Source organism: Anser anser (genome assembly GCF_964211835.1).
Source record: "Anser anser genome assembly, chromosome: 5".
Classification (NCBI taxonomy): Eukaryota; Metazoa; Chordata; class Aves; order Anseriformes; family Anatidae; genus Anser; species Anser anser.
This window is the reverse complement of record NC_139725.1, coordinates 62,491,863-62,506,482: the sequence shown is the minus strand read 5'-3', so window position 1 is coordinate 62,506,482 and position 14,620 is coordinate 62,491,863. Positions and strand designations below refer to the sequence as shown.

General features: G+C 53.9%; 1 protein-coding gene and 1 long non-coding RNA gene across 9 annotated transcripts in view; one reads left to right on the top strand and one right to left on the bottom strand.

The window, feature by feature from the left end:
• Positions 1-221: 221 nt before the first annotated feature.
• OTX2 (orthodenticle homeobox 2) lies at positions 222-7,811 on the bottom strand. 8 transcript variants are annotated; one of them, XM_083837185.1, is made up of 5 exons: positions 7,498-7,811; positions 7,227-7,306; positions 3,872-4,089; positions 3,317-3,489; positions 222-2,126 (listed from the first exon to the last, which is right to left on the bottom strand). In XM_083837185.1, exons 3-5 carry the CDS (start codon positions 3,966-3,968, stop codon positions 1,506-1,508), a joined length of 891 nt encoding a protein of 296 aa, XP_083693311.1. In that variant the 5' UTR covers positions 3,969-4,089; positions 7,227-7,306; positions 7,498-7,811; the 3' UTR covers positions 222-1,505. The 8 variants fall into 8 exon arrangements, with proteins under 8 accessions (XP_083693311.1, XP_083693315.1, XP_083693316.1 ...); XM_083837189.1 differs by lacking the exons at positions 7,227-7,306; positions 7,498-7,811 and adding an exon at positions 5,687-7,161; XM_083837190.1 differs by lacking the exons at positions 7,227-7,306; positions 7,498-7,811 and adding an exon at positions 5,655-5,663.
• Positions 7,812-9,386: 1,575 nt separating this feature from the next.
• The window catches only part of LOC310900002, a 61,594-nt gene continuing 56,360 nt past the window's right edge, over positions 9,387-14,620 (top strand). The window contains exon 1 of the long non-coding RNA XR_014584770.1: positions 9,387-10,456. This is a non-coding gene — a long non-coding RNA (uncharacterized lncRNA). The remainder of the gene's footprint in view (positions 10,457-14,620) is intronic.

The window sequence follows — 14,620 nt, the reverse complement described above, 5'->3', positions numbered from 1 at the left end:
ATTTGGGAAAAGGTATAGGTTAGAAATGCCTGTTGTGTTATTTTTCCCCCCTTTCAAAATCAATAAATAAATAAATATCACTTTTCATTTTGCTTCTTTCACTGCCCACAAAGAAATCCCCAGGCGGATTTCTTCCCCCTGCCCACGGAACCAGGCGGAGCCCGCGGCATCGCCCTGCTCGGCCCTCGCGGGCGTGATGGAAATGGAAGACAACCATCGAGTGTGCTAGAACCATTTTAATATAATTATACATATCTGCCAAATCCAGGAAAAAAAGGTTTATGCATATATATCTTTTTTTTTTTTCTCAGTTAACATCTGCAAGCATAAACGACAATGAATTTCTCGGTTTAAATTCGTCCAGGTCAGAGCAACTGCCCGAAGTCCTGTTTGATTTGAAGGCTACCGCCAGCGTGGCCAGCAGCAAGTGAACTCCAGAGGAGCTTAATGTCCTTGGGTGGTTTTTTCGGTCTTTTCTCTTTCATTCAAAGACAGTTTGTTGTAAAAAGTTTCAGTGCAGTTCACCTCTGGTGAAAGGCGATCATTTTTTTTTTGTGTGTTTTTTTTTTCTAATATATATTTTTTTGTATTTTTAAAAAGATGATAATAGGTAACTCAGTTGCTCTGAATTTCACTTATAATTATAACCTATTTAAATCACAGCAGAACTCCCGCTGGTGCGGAGTTCGTAGTTGCATACAATACAGGAGATCACAGTTTTGAAGTCTAGCACAGATTAAAAACCACAGATGTACCATTTATATAAGACACACACTGATTGTCTCTTAAAAACTACATATTGACTCCTTATGAACATTATTTTTTTTTTCTTTAAATAAAGTAGTGCAGCTAGGACAATCAGTCACACAACCCACACAGCCCTGAACCAAGTTCTCTCGGTGCCAACTTGAGCAAGTTGGGCATGAAACAGTTGAATGAGCTCAAGAGAGAAAGAGGGAGGGAGGGAGAGAAAGAGGGAGAAAAAGAGAAAGAGAGAGATGCTGTCCATTCCGAATATTTTAACCAAGGGTTGGCTAACACATTGGAAACCTCTGGGTGAAGGATCTTTCCACGCACACACAAAAAAGAAATAAAAACCTAGACTTTTTTTTTTTTAAACTGGCCCATAGGTGGAACGATCTCCCACCTCTTCCAAACAAAGAAACCCAACAATTTGCCTAAAACTATAAAGAACACAGATTGGTCTGTCTGTTTTCTGCTCACTAGATGATCTGTCCGTTTAAGGCCTTCTTCCTCCGTTTTCCTCTTTGTTATTCCTTTTCCAGAGCGTCTGAGCAGGAGATGAGTCTGAACGTGGTCACACCAGCACTGTCCCTCTTTTGTTGCTGTTGTCGTCGTCGGTTTTTTGTTTGTTTGTTCATTTGTCCGTTTTAGTTATTTTCTCTTTAATTTAACCAAGACCTGACTAAAACTGGAGCGTTCGGCCCAGCGTGTTCGTTCTCGTCGCGGTTTCTCGTATGATCACAAAGGTTCCCCACGGGCCTTCACAAAACCTGGAACTTCCATGAGGATGTCTGGTCTTTATAATCCAAGCAGTCAGCATTGAAGTTTAACTTCCAGGAGGCGGTTTGGTCTTTATAATCCAAGCAATCGGTGGTCGAGTTAAAGCCCAAACTGGAGGCTCCGTAGCCCTGGGTGGAGAGGGAGGCCGGAGACTGGTTGAGGTGGCTGGTGACCGCGTTGGCACCCATGGGACTCAGGGTGGCCCCAGGTCCGGGCAGCTGGTGGTGCATAGGGGTCAAATAAGATCCACAGTCCATCCCTCCGAAATAGGAGGTCGAGCCAGCGTATCCTTGGCTGTAACCTGAGGCCTGGGTGTAGGTCATGGGGTAGGACCTCTGCATGCAGGAGGAAGAGGTGGACAGGGGGTCGGAGAGCGGGGAGATGGACGCCGGGCTCCAGATGGACACGGGGGCGCTGCTGCTGGAAATGGTGGGGACCGAGGTGCTGGAGGGGGGCGTGAACTGCCCGCTGGTCCCGCTCTCCGAGCTCACTTCCCGGGCCGGCGAGTTCTTCTTTTTGGCCGGCCGCACCTTGTTCTGGCCCCCGTTCTGCTGCTGCTGCTGCTGCTGCCGGCACTTGGCCCGGCGGTTTTTGAACCACACCTGGAGACCGGGAGAGAGGGAGGGGAGGATGGAGGGATGGAGAAAAGCCTCACCTTAGGGACACGCAGGTACCCCAGGGCTGAGAGCCGGCGCTGGAGACAGGGCACGGGGAGCGCTCCCCGGCCAGCGGGGCTATGCAAGGCTCCCCCTCCCTGAGATCATTAGCAGTAATAATGAGGGGAAACGGGCAAACCAAACTGCTTAATGTGGTCACTTTTGGGGGAAGCAGAGGAGGACACTCCCTTTTTGCAGTTTGCCAGCTGGGGACCCCCAGAAATCACCATTTAAGGCCTGTTGAAGCCTGAGATTCAAAACAATAGAGCAAAGGGGGGGGGAACAATTAGGGAAACTGAGGCAGGGGTTTGGGGGCGCAGTTGCAGATGTCTCATTTACCCCTAAACAGGCTCTCTGCTCTCCAACCCCAAACAGGGGTGGCCCCCAACCCACCTCAACCTCTCCTAGCAGGGAGCTGTGGCGAAAAGGCTGGGGTTGAGCATGGGGAGGGGGGTCCTGGTCCCCATGGCCATGCTCTGCAGGGGGCCAGCCCAGGCAGCTCTGTGACCAGAGCCATCCTCGCAGGGAGGTGGGGGGCACGGGCAACATAGCAGCTGCCCACCCCAACTGAAGGGTGCCCTGGATCCATGACAGGGGCAGCACGGGTCCTCGGGCCCCCCTCCTGCCCCACAGCAGCACCACCAGGATGGTGTCTGGATTAGCACAGCCCAGCCTCAGCAGAGGAGTCCCAAGACCTCCCCTCTCCAAAACCCCTCCAAAAGCAAAGGAAGCTTCCCGGTCTTTCACTGGCGTGAAAGGGAACCCCAGCCCTGCACCAAGGATGCGGGGGTGCCTGGGGATGCTTTGTGGCCTCTACATGGGCCTGCGAGACCAGCTGGTATGTGGCCAAAGCAAGGTGCAGAGCATGGGGATTTTGGGGAGACCACCCCAGCCCAGGAAGGCCGAGGGCTCTGCACCAACCCCCAGAGCTCAGCGAGGAAGGGGAGGCCAGGCTGCAACCCAGAAGGGGCAAATCACCGCTCTGACCCCCCCCCCCAGACACCCTCACCCATATGTGAGCATCCCTCAGTGGGCTCGATGGGGCTGGCCCCATCCCCTAAAGCAGCCCCAAAGGGCTGCGGTCTCAGGGAGACCGAAGGTGAGGGGGGAAGCAGACAGGGCCCCCCCGTTCCTACCTGCACTCTGGACTCGGGCAGGTTGATTTTCAACGCCACCTCCTCCCGCATGAAGATGTCGGGGTAGCGGGTCTTGGCAAAAAGGGCCTCCAGCACGTCCAGCTGCGCCCGGGTGAAGGTGGTGCGCTCCCGCCGCTGCTTTCGGGGGGTGGCTGCGAAAGGAGCCGGGAGCCCTGGCTGTCACTCAGTGTGCTCAGCTCCCGGGGGACCCCCCAGGGACACCCCCCCTGCCCCATCCCCGCCCGCTCTCCCTGGTGACCCGCAGCCAGCCCCCAGCCGCATCCTTGCGGCGATCCCGGTGCCTCCTCCCCAACCCTCCCTGCAAGAGGCTGCCCCCCACCTCCAGCAGCGGGGTGGCCCCTTTTTGCAACCCCATGGAAAGGTTATAAAGGGTAAAAAAAAATAAAAATAAAAATAAAAAATAAAAGTGAAAAGGGAAGGGAGAAAGGGGGACCCCACGGCACCGCGGTCCCCGGCGGCTTCTGCTGGGGGAAATCCGCGGGGCAAAGGGAAAAAGGGGAACCGGGGGGAGAGGGGAGAAAAAACGTGGCTTACCGGGATAACCGACGGACGGGTGCAGCAAATCCATGCCCGAGGTTGTGAGACTCAGGCCATTGACTGCATAAGGTGGTTGCTTAAGATAAGACATCATGCTAAAGTTGTAGCGGGGAGGAGAGTTGGCCGAAATCCGGGCGAGGGGGAGCCGCCCGAGCGCCCTGCCTGCCCCGGGCGGTGCCTGGGGGTGCCGTCGGCCGGGGGGGGCCGCCAGGTGCCTGCGGAGGGGAGAAGGGGGGGGGGTGGTCAGGGAGGTGGCTGCCCCCCGGCTTTTATCCCCGCTGCCTTCCCCCGCCGATCCTCCAGCTCTTAAACCGGCCCCCAGCCGGATTTGGGAGCCGGGAGAGACTGAGCAGATAAACGCATCCCTCCCCAAAAAGGCAGGCAGGGAGGGGAGGGGGGGGAGCAAGTCCCATCCAGTAATTACTGCCCGAACAAAACCCCCCATGCCTTCAACTGCCCGCATTGTACGGCTGCCCGGGGCATTTGCATAGGATTCCCGGCCGGGCACCAGCTAATTGTCTCAAGCAAAACTTGATTGGGGCCATTCGCAGACACAAAGAACCCCTCGGCTAAATAAATAATGCAGATAACAAAGCCCAAGGGTGAGAAACAAAGAAACAATTCAAGAAACCTATCTCTCCCCTAGTCTCTTGCAAGGACTTTAATTATCCCAGGTTTGGGCAACATTCAAGACTCCCCCCCTGCCCTTCCCCCCGACGATGCTGCATTTCAGAGCTCAAATGCCCGCTCGGGCAGAGCCAAACTTTTCTGCTCTACCGCCATCAGTCCACGCCTGCAGTAATTTCCACCGGCCATTTGCACCTAATTAGTACTCCGGGTAATTAGATTTGGAGGCAAGTAACAGATTTATTAGGCTTTCAAGAAACTCTTGATGACGGGGCTGGAGCTAAACAAACACCTCGCCGAGCGGCCCGGGGGCGGCCAGCGGCTCCCCCCCCGGCTGCGGTCACCCCGGGGGGGCTCCGAAGCGGGACTGGGGGGCCCCCAGCACAAAAAAATACCCGACGGGGGCCACCCCCCGGCTCCTGAAAGGGTTAAGGTTGGTCCCCGTGGAAAAAGTGGATTTTAAATTTTTTTTTTCGCCGAATCTCGCCTTTCCCTCCACGCGCGGGGGCCGTCGGAAAAAAAGGGAGTCGAGCGCAACTTTTTGCCCCAAACCCCCCAAAACTCGGTGTTTTGGTAAAGAGCGGCCAGAGGAGCGGAGCCGCAGCTCCGGGAGGGCTGAGAGATGCCGGGGGGCTCCGGCACCACCCCCCCCGCACCCCCACCGCCTTCCCCATCGCCGTCCCCGGCTGTGCCGAGCGGCTCCGCGGGCGCGCATCTTGCGCGGCTCGGCCTCGCTCAACGGGGGCAAGGAGCCGGGCCCCGCTTTTAACACCGTGCCCGGGGAGGGGGGGGACGAAGAGGATCCGCTTTGCCGGGGGGGGTTCCCCGCTCCGCACCCTCCCCGGAGCCGCCAGTTTGGTGGCCACCGGTTGCGCGGGCGAGCAAAAGTGGTTTCGGGGCGCGTTTGAAAACGAGCAAACGAACCCCGTAAAATTTAAAACGCTAAAAAAAAATTAAAAAACGAGCGTCCCCCTTCTCCCTCCCCAATTCTCCATCCGCGTAAAGGCGGCGCAGCGCGGCCAGGAGCCGGCCCGGCGCAGCCACCCGCGGAGCCGCTCGTCCGCGGCCGCGCAAGCGGGGAGCAACGGCTCCGCTCCGCAATCTGTCACCTTTCCCCCTCCTCCCCCCTCGCTCCGCAAAAGATCCCGGCTACCAGTTGCTCTGCCCTCGCTCAATAATAATTACCCCGTCCGAGAATTAATTATAATAAATGTTTTCTTGATAAACTAACGAGATAATCCGGGCGGCACACGCTCCCTAATTACGGGCCACCGGCCCCAGCCCCGCTGATGGCCCGGGCTGATTAATGCAAGGCAGCGAGCCGCGGCCGGGAGGGCAGGATGAGGCCCGGGCAGCCACGGCTCCATCCCCGGGCAGGGAGGAGAGGGGGGCGCGGTGCTGAGCCAGGACGGGGAATTTCTTTTGCTTTGCCTTTCCCCCTCCCAAGAGCTCGCTTCCACCGCGTTTCTTACATTTATTTTATCCTATTTGTAAATTTTTTTCCCCCAAAGGGAGGATTTGGGGTTGGCGTTTCCCAGCACGGGATTTTTTTTTTTTTTTTCCCCCGCTGAGGGGGTGCCGGGGAAGGGCCCCCCCCGGCTCCGCGCTTCGCCCCCGGTTCCTGCGCGCAGCTCCGCGGCCCCGGCCCCGCTCCGGAGCGGCCAAACGAAAGGGTCTGCCGGGGGCCGCCGGGCATTTTGACCCATCTCTGCCTCCCCACCGCCACCCGATCGCCTTCCTAACCGCCTTTGATTTCTTATTTTTATTTATTCTTTTACTGGATTTGCATCTTTTTTTTTCTTCTTCCCCTTTTTAAAGGAATAAATAATAACTCTCAACTTCTCGGGGGATCCGAAATCCAAATCAATCTCGGCAGGCGGAGGAGGTTTTGTGCTCTAACGAAACTTGTGCCGGTGCACAAGGACTTTCCCGACTCTTTGTCGGTGCGGTGCGAGCCGGGGGATGGAGCCCGGGGCACGGAGCAAGGGCGCCCTGCGCCCCGGCGCTGCCTTGGGGAAGCGCGTTCCCACGGCCGATGATAACAATAATAATCAAAATAATAAAATCGGGGAGGTGGGAAACACCTCCAGCCCTTCTCCGAGCTGGGTGCAATTCTCGCCATCCTTTTCCCCCGCCCGAAGCTCCGGCCCAAAACGCGCTGCCCGTTTCTCTCCCCGGCTGCCGCGGGTGCTTGGGCGCAAGGATGGGGGGGTCCGGGGCGGCAGACGGGAGGGGGGGAAATTTCCCCCCGGTTATTTCTAATTTTCCAAGTTCACCTTGGTGCCGGGGAATAACGAAAGGCCAAAGGATCAGGCCGGGGAAAATAAAACACCCGAGGAAACCGCGGCGAGGTAACGCTGCCCGCAGAGCAGCGAGCCCGACCTCCGCCTGCCCACGGGAGACGGGAGCCGTGGGAAGCTCCGGACCGTCTCCTCCGCTCCCGGATTCGGCCCCTTTTGCATTTTGCATCATCCCCTGTCTCCGGAGCAGCCTCCCTCCACCCGGCCCGGCCCGGCCCGGCCTCCCCGGAGCATCCCCGCAGCTCTCCCGGGCAGCCTCCCTCTCCCAACGCCGCTGCCCCCTTCACACACGCTCTTAAAAAAAATAATAAAAATAATAGCGGTAATAATTTTTCCCATCCTCCCGCTGTATTTCGGCAAAATGCCCCCCCCCCGAGCCTTGCCCCCCCGCTCCCGGGGGGAAGAGGCGAGCGGGTCCGACTTACCTGCGAGCCTCGGGCAGGGTGGGGGGCGAGGGGCGAGCGGTGCCGGCCGGGTCCTCGCCAAATTCAGGGCTCGGGCTGAGCTGGGAGAGAAAGCACAAAGCGGGAGGTTAGAGAGCTCGCCGCATGCACATGCCCACGACATCGGAAGGGGGGGGGTGGGGGGGGAGGAAAAAAAAAATGTTTGAAAAAGAAGAATAAATGGGGGAGAAAGGGGAGGGGACGGTGCGGGAGAGGGATGCGGGGATGCTCGGGGTCTGGGCTCGGTACATACAGAGCTGGCCGGTGCCGGAGCTGGTCAAGTGATTTTATTTTTTATAATAGTGGCGGGGTGCGTTGGAGCTGAGGTCTCTACCTCTCTCGGGGAGCTTTGCTGAGAAAGCGCCTCTCTGGCAACTTTTTGACGCAAACTCTCCAACCAATGGCAGGGAGAGAGTGATTGACACATCTAAGCCAGGGGGAAAATAATAAAAACACACAACAGGGGGAGGAAAAAACAGGCCGCTGCTGTACCGGGGGGACAATCAAGCGAGAAATAACAGCCACCAAAATGACACGAGAATATACATTAAAAGAACCTGCTCGGTTTAAAAATATACATTATGGAGCGCAGCGCGTGAAGTCATTGTCCAAATTAAGGTGATGGACGTTAAGCACGGCTCGCGTTAGCCTATTGCCCGGGGATGGAGAAGAAGGGGGGGGGGGGGCACGATAAAAAGCGGAGGGTTGGGGGAGTAATAATAACAACAAAAGATATTAAAATATATAAGTAAACGTTGCGGGGGGGCGGCGGGGAGCCTCGGCTGAGCAGAGCGGAGCTGGGAGAGGGGAAAGCTGTAGGGGAAACCTGCCCACGGGTAGGGGGAGTGGGGTAAGGGGGTGCCCCAGCTCCGGCCCCCCCCGGGCCCTACCGCACCCACATGTCTATAAGTCTACATTTAAGATATATAGAGATGGCTGGTGGTGCAGGACGAGACTTCTGCAGCAGCGCTGCGTTGCCTTTTGCAAATATGGACGTGGAAATATTTTCGTAGGAATAAACTCGGTGCAGCGGAGGGGGGCTGGGGGGCTCCCCCCTGCCGAGCCGAGCCCAGCCGTGCCTCTCTCAAGCATCCGTCCCTGCCCAACTTCTCCCGGGTAAAAGAAACCCGAAAATGAAGCTTGGGGACAAGGCAGGATCAGGGGAAGCTCGGGGAAGGAGCGGTCAGCCCGGCTCTGTGCGCACTTTCCTCACTTGTGACAATAAGGGGACAACGCAGCGGCTCCCTCGTTTTAACGGGGTGACCTATGTTAATGAAGTTATAGCAATTAATTCGCCTCTTTGTGGCTCTCTCCGAGCCTGGCTGGCTGTGTGCAATCAAATGTGGTTGTCCTTGGACTTAGCGCAACCACCGACCGCTGCCGGTGCAGCCCGAGCTGGCGCTTTGCAGGAGCAGGTTTGGGATGCTCGGGGTTGGGTTGTTGGGTTTTTGGGTTTTGTTTCTGTATTTATTTATTTTTTTCCTCCCAGAGAGGAGGAGGAGGAGGAAGGAGGGGGGCGAAGGGAAGGAGGGAGGAGAGAGGAGGGGAAATTAAAACAAACAAACAAACCAACAAACAAAAATAACCCCTCGCACAAAAGCAGCCGCAGCCCGGCGGAGCCGCTCCCACACTTTGGACGCTTTTTTTTTTTTTTTTTTTTCCTTTTTTTGCCAGACTTCGCGGAAAGTTGGTGCCCGGGGGCGGCCCGGCTGGGGGCTGAAAGACCCCGGCCCCCCGACCCCCCCGACACCCCCCGGCGCCGCTCCCCCTGCCCTCCGCTGCGCTGCGCCTGCAGTCCTTGGGGTCTTTTTTTTCCCCCCTTTTCTCAGAGCCGTGAGACTTTTTAGGGGCTTTTCGTTTGTTGGCTTTCTTTTGGGTTTGTTTTTCTATTTTTTTTTTTTTAATTTTAGGGTGGGGGAGGGTGGCGAGGGGCGGCTGCAGCCCCCTGCCCCATTGCAATCCCCCCCTCCCTTGTTCCCCCCCTTGCCACACTTGCGCAGAAATCCGCGCCGGGAAAATCCTTCCCTCTCACCTCCCCGCATGTCGGCACGGCCCCTCAGCCTCTCCTGTAGCAGAGCAACAGTAATAAATATCCCGATTCAACCCTCCCCACCGCCCCCCCCCCCCCTTTTTGCCATCGCCTCCCGCCCCCACATATTATTTAATAACCTTAATCCACCTTGGAAGAATGAGGGAGATAATTCGTTGCCGTGTATCCTGACCGGGAGGGTATTTTCGAAATCGATTAAAAATAAAAGGGAAGGGGGGGGAGGAGGGAACAGACGAGGAGAAAAAAAAAAAAAAAGAAAAAAGAAAAAAAAGAAAAGGGGGTGCTCGGGGGCTGGAAGAAGCCGGGCTGAGGCCGCCAGGAGGGCTGAGCAAGGCAGAAGCATCGCTGCCGGTGCCTGGGAAGGTGGCCGGGAGCGCAGGGAGGGCAGCGGGCATCGCCACCCGCTGCTGCCGGGGGGCACCGGCACAGCCCCGGCCTTCCCCGGCTCCCCCCGGCCCCAGCAGCCCGGGCTAATTCCCTCTGCCAAGAAAACAAGTGGCAGAGCCGGACAGCGTTACTTAAATAAACAAGGGTCTCTTTAAAATTCTCATCCACTTCAGATGTCTAAAGTAAGATTGTGATGATTTTGTCACGGTTTGGTAAATTTACCCCTTTAAGAGGCTTTCATAAATCCCAGAACACACCTTCAGCCAGATTTGAATATAGATTTAGGTTTTAAAACCCAGAAGCTGGGAACACCGCTTTATCAAAGAGAATTTCCCTTTAGCTTAGCAATGTGTCGGAATGGCTCTCGCAAAGATTGGATCTGAGAGGGGGAAAAAGGGGGAACCTTCTTCCTGGAGCAATCCTGCACACACTTTGCAGCTGCCTCTGCCTCCAGCCTTCTGCAGCTCGTGGAAAAGTTGCACCAAAAAAAAAAAATGTTGCAGCTGTAGGATCTAGGGGTTTTTATTTTTTTATTATTATTTTGATATTTTTTCTTTTTTTTTTTTTTCTTTTTTTTTAAAGAAAAACCAAAACTTTCCAATCTCTTCTGGTCCATTTGGAAAGCGTTTCAGAGCAGGTACGGTCCCAGAGAGCCAGACTAGCCCGGGCTAACGGGGAGTGAGTGGATCTGTGTGATTTGCACTCTCAGAACTTTGTGCTCAGAGAACCAAAATCTGCTTCTGGGATGAAAAGAAACTCTAACTTCTGCTTCTCAGTAAGTTCTCCAACTTCCGATGCCAACCGGGTTACAGATCCATTCCTTTTTCTCTCTCTGCATAGCTGTGTCTCTCTGGTCTCCTTCTCTCTCTCTCTCTCTCCTTCTCCTTCCTCCGGTGTAATTTCCAACTCCTCTTTACTAACGCGAGCGTTTTGCGAGGGTGTTTTTTTTTTTTTTGGTTGCCGTGTGTGTTGCCCACCAGGCTGATCGCGCTGCGGCTGGGTGTGCTGACAGGGAACCGAGGCGTTTGTGCAGGTTGGGCGAAAAGTTGAGGAAGGAAAGCGACCCCCCCCCCCCCGACCGAGCCGATTTATTATTTGTCATCTTTGCATCTCCGATCGGCTCCGCAAAGCGATGCATGCTACGCACTTTTAAGCTTTTCCCCTCATCGGATTTGTGTCTCGTTAAAACATTCCGTACTTTCCTGGAAGTTTATCTGCAATTCAATTGCGGGATTTTTTTTTTTTCTCTCTTTCGACACTCCCCCCCTCCCAAGTTTCCCTTTTCGGGGTGCAATGCCAGAGCCCTCGGCAAAGCCATGCCACTTCGAAAAAGGGTCGGATTCGTTTAAAAATGCCGGAATGCTAAAAAAAAAAGGAAAAAAAAATCCCCCCCCCACCTTCTTCCAAGCGCCTGGGAGAGGCATGGCAGAGCCGGCACCTCCTTTGGGGAGGGGGGTGTTTGGGTTTGTTTTCCTGGGGAAAAAAAGAAAAAGAAAAAAAAAAAGAAATAAGGCAGCATCTTCGCCTAGATGAAACCAAGTTTCATAATTTGAGTGGGGAGGGCCGGGGGGAGGAGAGGAGGGGATGGCGGAGGCGATCGGGGGCGATCCGCGATTCGCGCAGCTCCTCTCGGGGCCAGGCAGCTCCCAAAAATGATGCCCGAGAGCGGGGAAAGGGAGGTCAGCGCCTGCACCTGGAGGAAGGTCTTGTATGGGGGGGGGCGGAGAGGACCCCCCACCCCCCCAAAAAAAATTATAGAGAGAAATAAACCACCAGCACTAATGCAAAATAACAATTAAAAAAAGTCTTTGGGGTGGCTGCGCCGGGGGGTGCGTGGGGTACGCGCGTGGGAACGGGGCCGTGGATCTGTCCATGCGGCTGTGTGTCCGTGTGCCCACCAAACTGGCTCTAATTCTGCCAGTTTGCATCTTTTTTTTTTTTTTTTTTTTTTCTTCCCCTCTCCAGGCCACGAAGTTACCTTGATGAGCAGCTTCCTACAGCAATCAGATTATAGCTCCCCAAGCCAGATATTAAAATAACGGTTCCCGTCCAGTATCTCGCGTGTTGGCAAACTTGGGAGAAATGAAGGGGTCGGGGGGAGGGGGGCAGGGAGAGAAAGAGCCAGAAAAAGGGTTTTGTAAGAAAGAAGAAAAGAAAACCGCAGAGAAGCTTTAAACTAGTCTTTCGTTTGTAACCTTTTACAACCTTTATTTCCCGTATATGAAAAGCTCCTTTTATTGAGCCCCAGAAAGAACTTTTTTCCCCCCTTTGGATTTTTAATTAAAGCCCATCAATTGCAGCCATATATATAAGAATCGATATAAAGTAATCCGTGGAGATGGGCTAAGGTTTTAATCGAAAATCTTCTTTGCCATTCTTTGCAGATCTTCTTTAGCCGCTGGCTGGTGGAGAAACAAATGTTCATTAGGAAAATGCCCCCCAAACCCCCAGAGCAGCCCCCCCAACCAAACAAAGCCCCAATGCAGAAAGCTCGCAAAAGATCAGAAACCAACTGTTGTTGTTACCATGTGAATAAGAAATTACTCCTGTGCTTAACTTCATTTTCCTTTGCAGGCAGTCATTGCTGGGCGGGTTTCTATATCGCAAACTTTAAAAAAAACAGCTCCGCAGCCTACAGCTAATTTCCCCCCTTCCCCGACTGTGTGTCGGTGATGGTATTTTCCTCTGGTTTGTGTGCCCGCGAGTGGCTGTGTGTCCGGTAACAAAGATCCCACAACTACAACACTGCGGGGAAATCCAGACCCCGTCCCCTTGCAGCCTGTCAGCCTCACAAATAGCACACTTTCTTTTTTTTTTTTTTCCCCTCGGCTTTTTTTTTCCCTCTTTACTTTCTTTTCTTTTCTTTTTTTTTTTTTTTAAGTGTTTTCCATTATGTAAAATTTAACCCTTTGCCTTCACGCTATGGAATATTTATTTTCCAATGCAAAGAGAAAGGAAGAAAAACCCCAAGTCCCTAAAAGCTCCCCAAACCTTCCTCCTTTCTAAAGAACTAGGGCTGTTTTTTCTCCAGGGGTAGGAGGGGAGTGGAAGCTAAATATTAAACAATGCAGGCAGCTTCGGGTTTATTTTGGTAAATTAATTGTGAGACGATTCTGGCTCCCGTGTGTTTCTGCATGATTAAACTGTGCTATTTGTTCCCCAAAGCTGCACATTAGCAGAAAGCGCAAGTCTATTTTAAAGCATCATCCTCAGGTTTAATGTAGGCAAACTAGGCTGAGCGAAAAGTTTACCCGAGTAATTGCGGCTAAGAGTCGACTGTAGTAGTTTTAATCATGATTTTCTATCTGATAAGTGCGTTTGAAAGAATGGACCCTGCATTTTTTTAATCTGAAGGAAGCGAATCTGACCGTATTTGTACCCCAACCTCGCGTCTTATCTGTATGAAATTTCAATTTATTTAAAAGCCTGGTATTTAATACACTACACGGGCCACATTTAGTTTAGACAAACCCCCCTCTTGTACTTTCTCCGTAATCACGCCTAATGAAAACGTGGGATTTTCCCATTATTAAAAAAAAAAAAAAAAAGTGAAAATATAATGCATCTTCATTAGGAAAATTGACTGCTGCGCTCAAGACAGTTCTTAATTGAAAAGGCAACCTATTTTAATGGTGTGGTTGAGGAGAAGATTACATACTTTATCCAAACACAAAGACAATTAATAATGAGGAGCAGGCTGCTGCCATTAACTCTAATGTAGTTACATCAATGTCAGCGCCAGCGCCCGTACCTGAGGGGTGCGAGGCTCGTCCCCCCCGCTCCGCCGGGCCTCTGCCCCCCTCCCCGGTGCTTTTTGGGGGATGCACGGCCCCAAGAAGTTGCTCTCGGAGGGGACTTTGGGAGCAGCCGAGCGCAGGACGGGCGGGAGCGCGGCGGTGCGGAGCGGGGGCAGCGCTAAAACCGAGGTCTGCAAACGAATCCGTGCCCCCCAGCCCGGGGACAGCTCGGGGCCCCCGGCACGATCCCAAAGCTGCCAAACCCGGCCGGTCGCCGAAGCGACACCTGCCCTTCAGGCACCAATTTGGGGCGGAAAAAAAAAATAAATTAAACTTTCATTTGCTCGGTGTGCCCCTGAAGTGTATTTACGCCGAGCGCTGGCTGTTAAGTTTTTTGTCTTTGTTTTTCCTTTCTATTTATTCTTTTTATTTATTTATTTTTATTTTATATTTTCCTTTTTCTCGCCCTAGGAGTGGGCCGGAGGCTGCCCGGGGCCGCCCGGTACCCGGAGCCCGGCTCCGTGCTCGCGGCTGGGGCTGGGGGCGCGGGGCGGTGCGCGCCGCTCCCCGCTTACACAAAGTCCCCTCCCTCGGAAGGAAAGTTCATTCGGTAACCGCAAATACAAGAATTAAATCACAGCAGCGCAGTTTCCCCATCAAAAAAAAAGAAAAAGGAAAAAAAAAAAAAAGGAAAGAAACCATGATCAATCCCCCCTTGTTGCACATTTGTTTCACTTTTTTTTCACTTTTTTTTTTTTTTTTTGGAGGGGGGTGCGTTGCAGCCTGGCTGTGGGGACCTGAAGGTGTATTATTATTTTATTACTATTTTTTTGTGTGTGTGTGCCCTGCCTGCTGTCCCTCCCGGGATGCTGGGAGCACAATGCGGGAGGCCCCCGGGCCTCATCCTGCCCATTCGGCCTTGGGTGGCTTTGCATCACCGCCGGGGGGTGCGGGGGCCTGTGCCAGGCCCCCCCACCAGGCAGACGGACAGGACCGTGGCCAGCATCCCCTCGTGGACAGGAGTGGCTGTGGGTGGCTGCCCTCCCAGACAGACAGACGGATGTGGACACGGGATGGTCATAGGGCATAGGATGGCACTGCTGTGCCCATCCATCTGTCCCAGACAGACAGACATAAAGGTAGGAAGGGCATCTGTCTCCCCCAGACAGACAGACAGACGGACAGACATAGCGGTAGGAAGG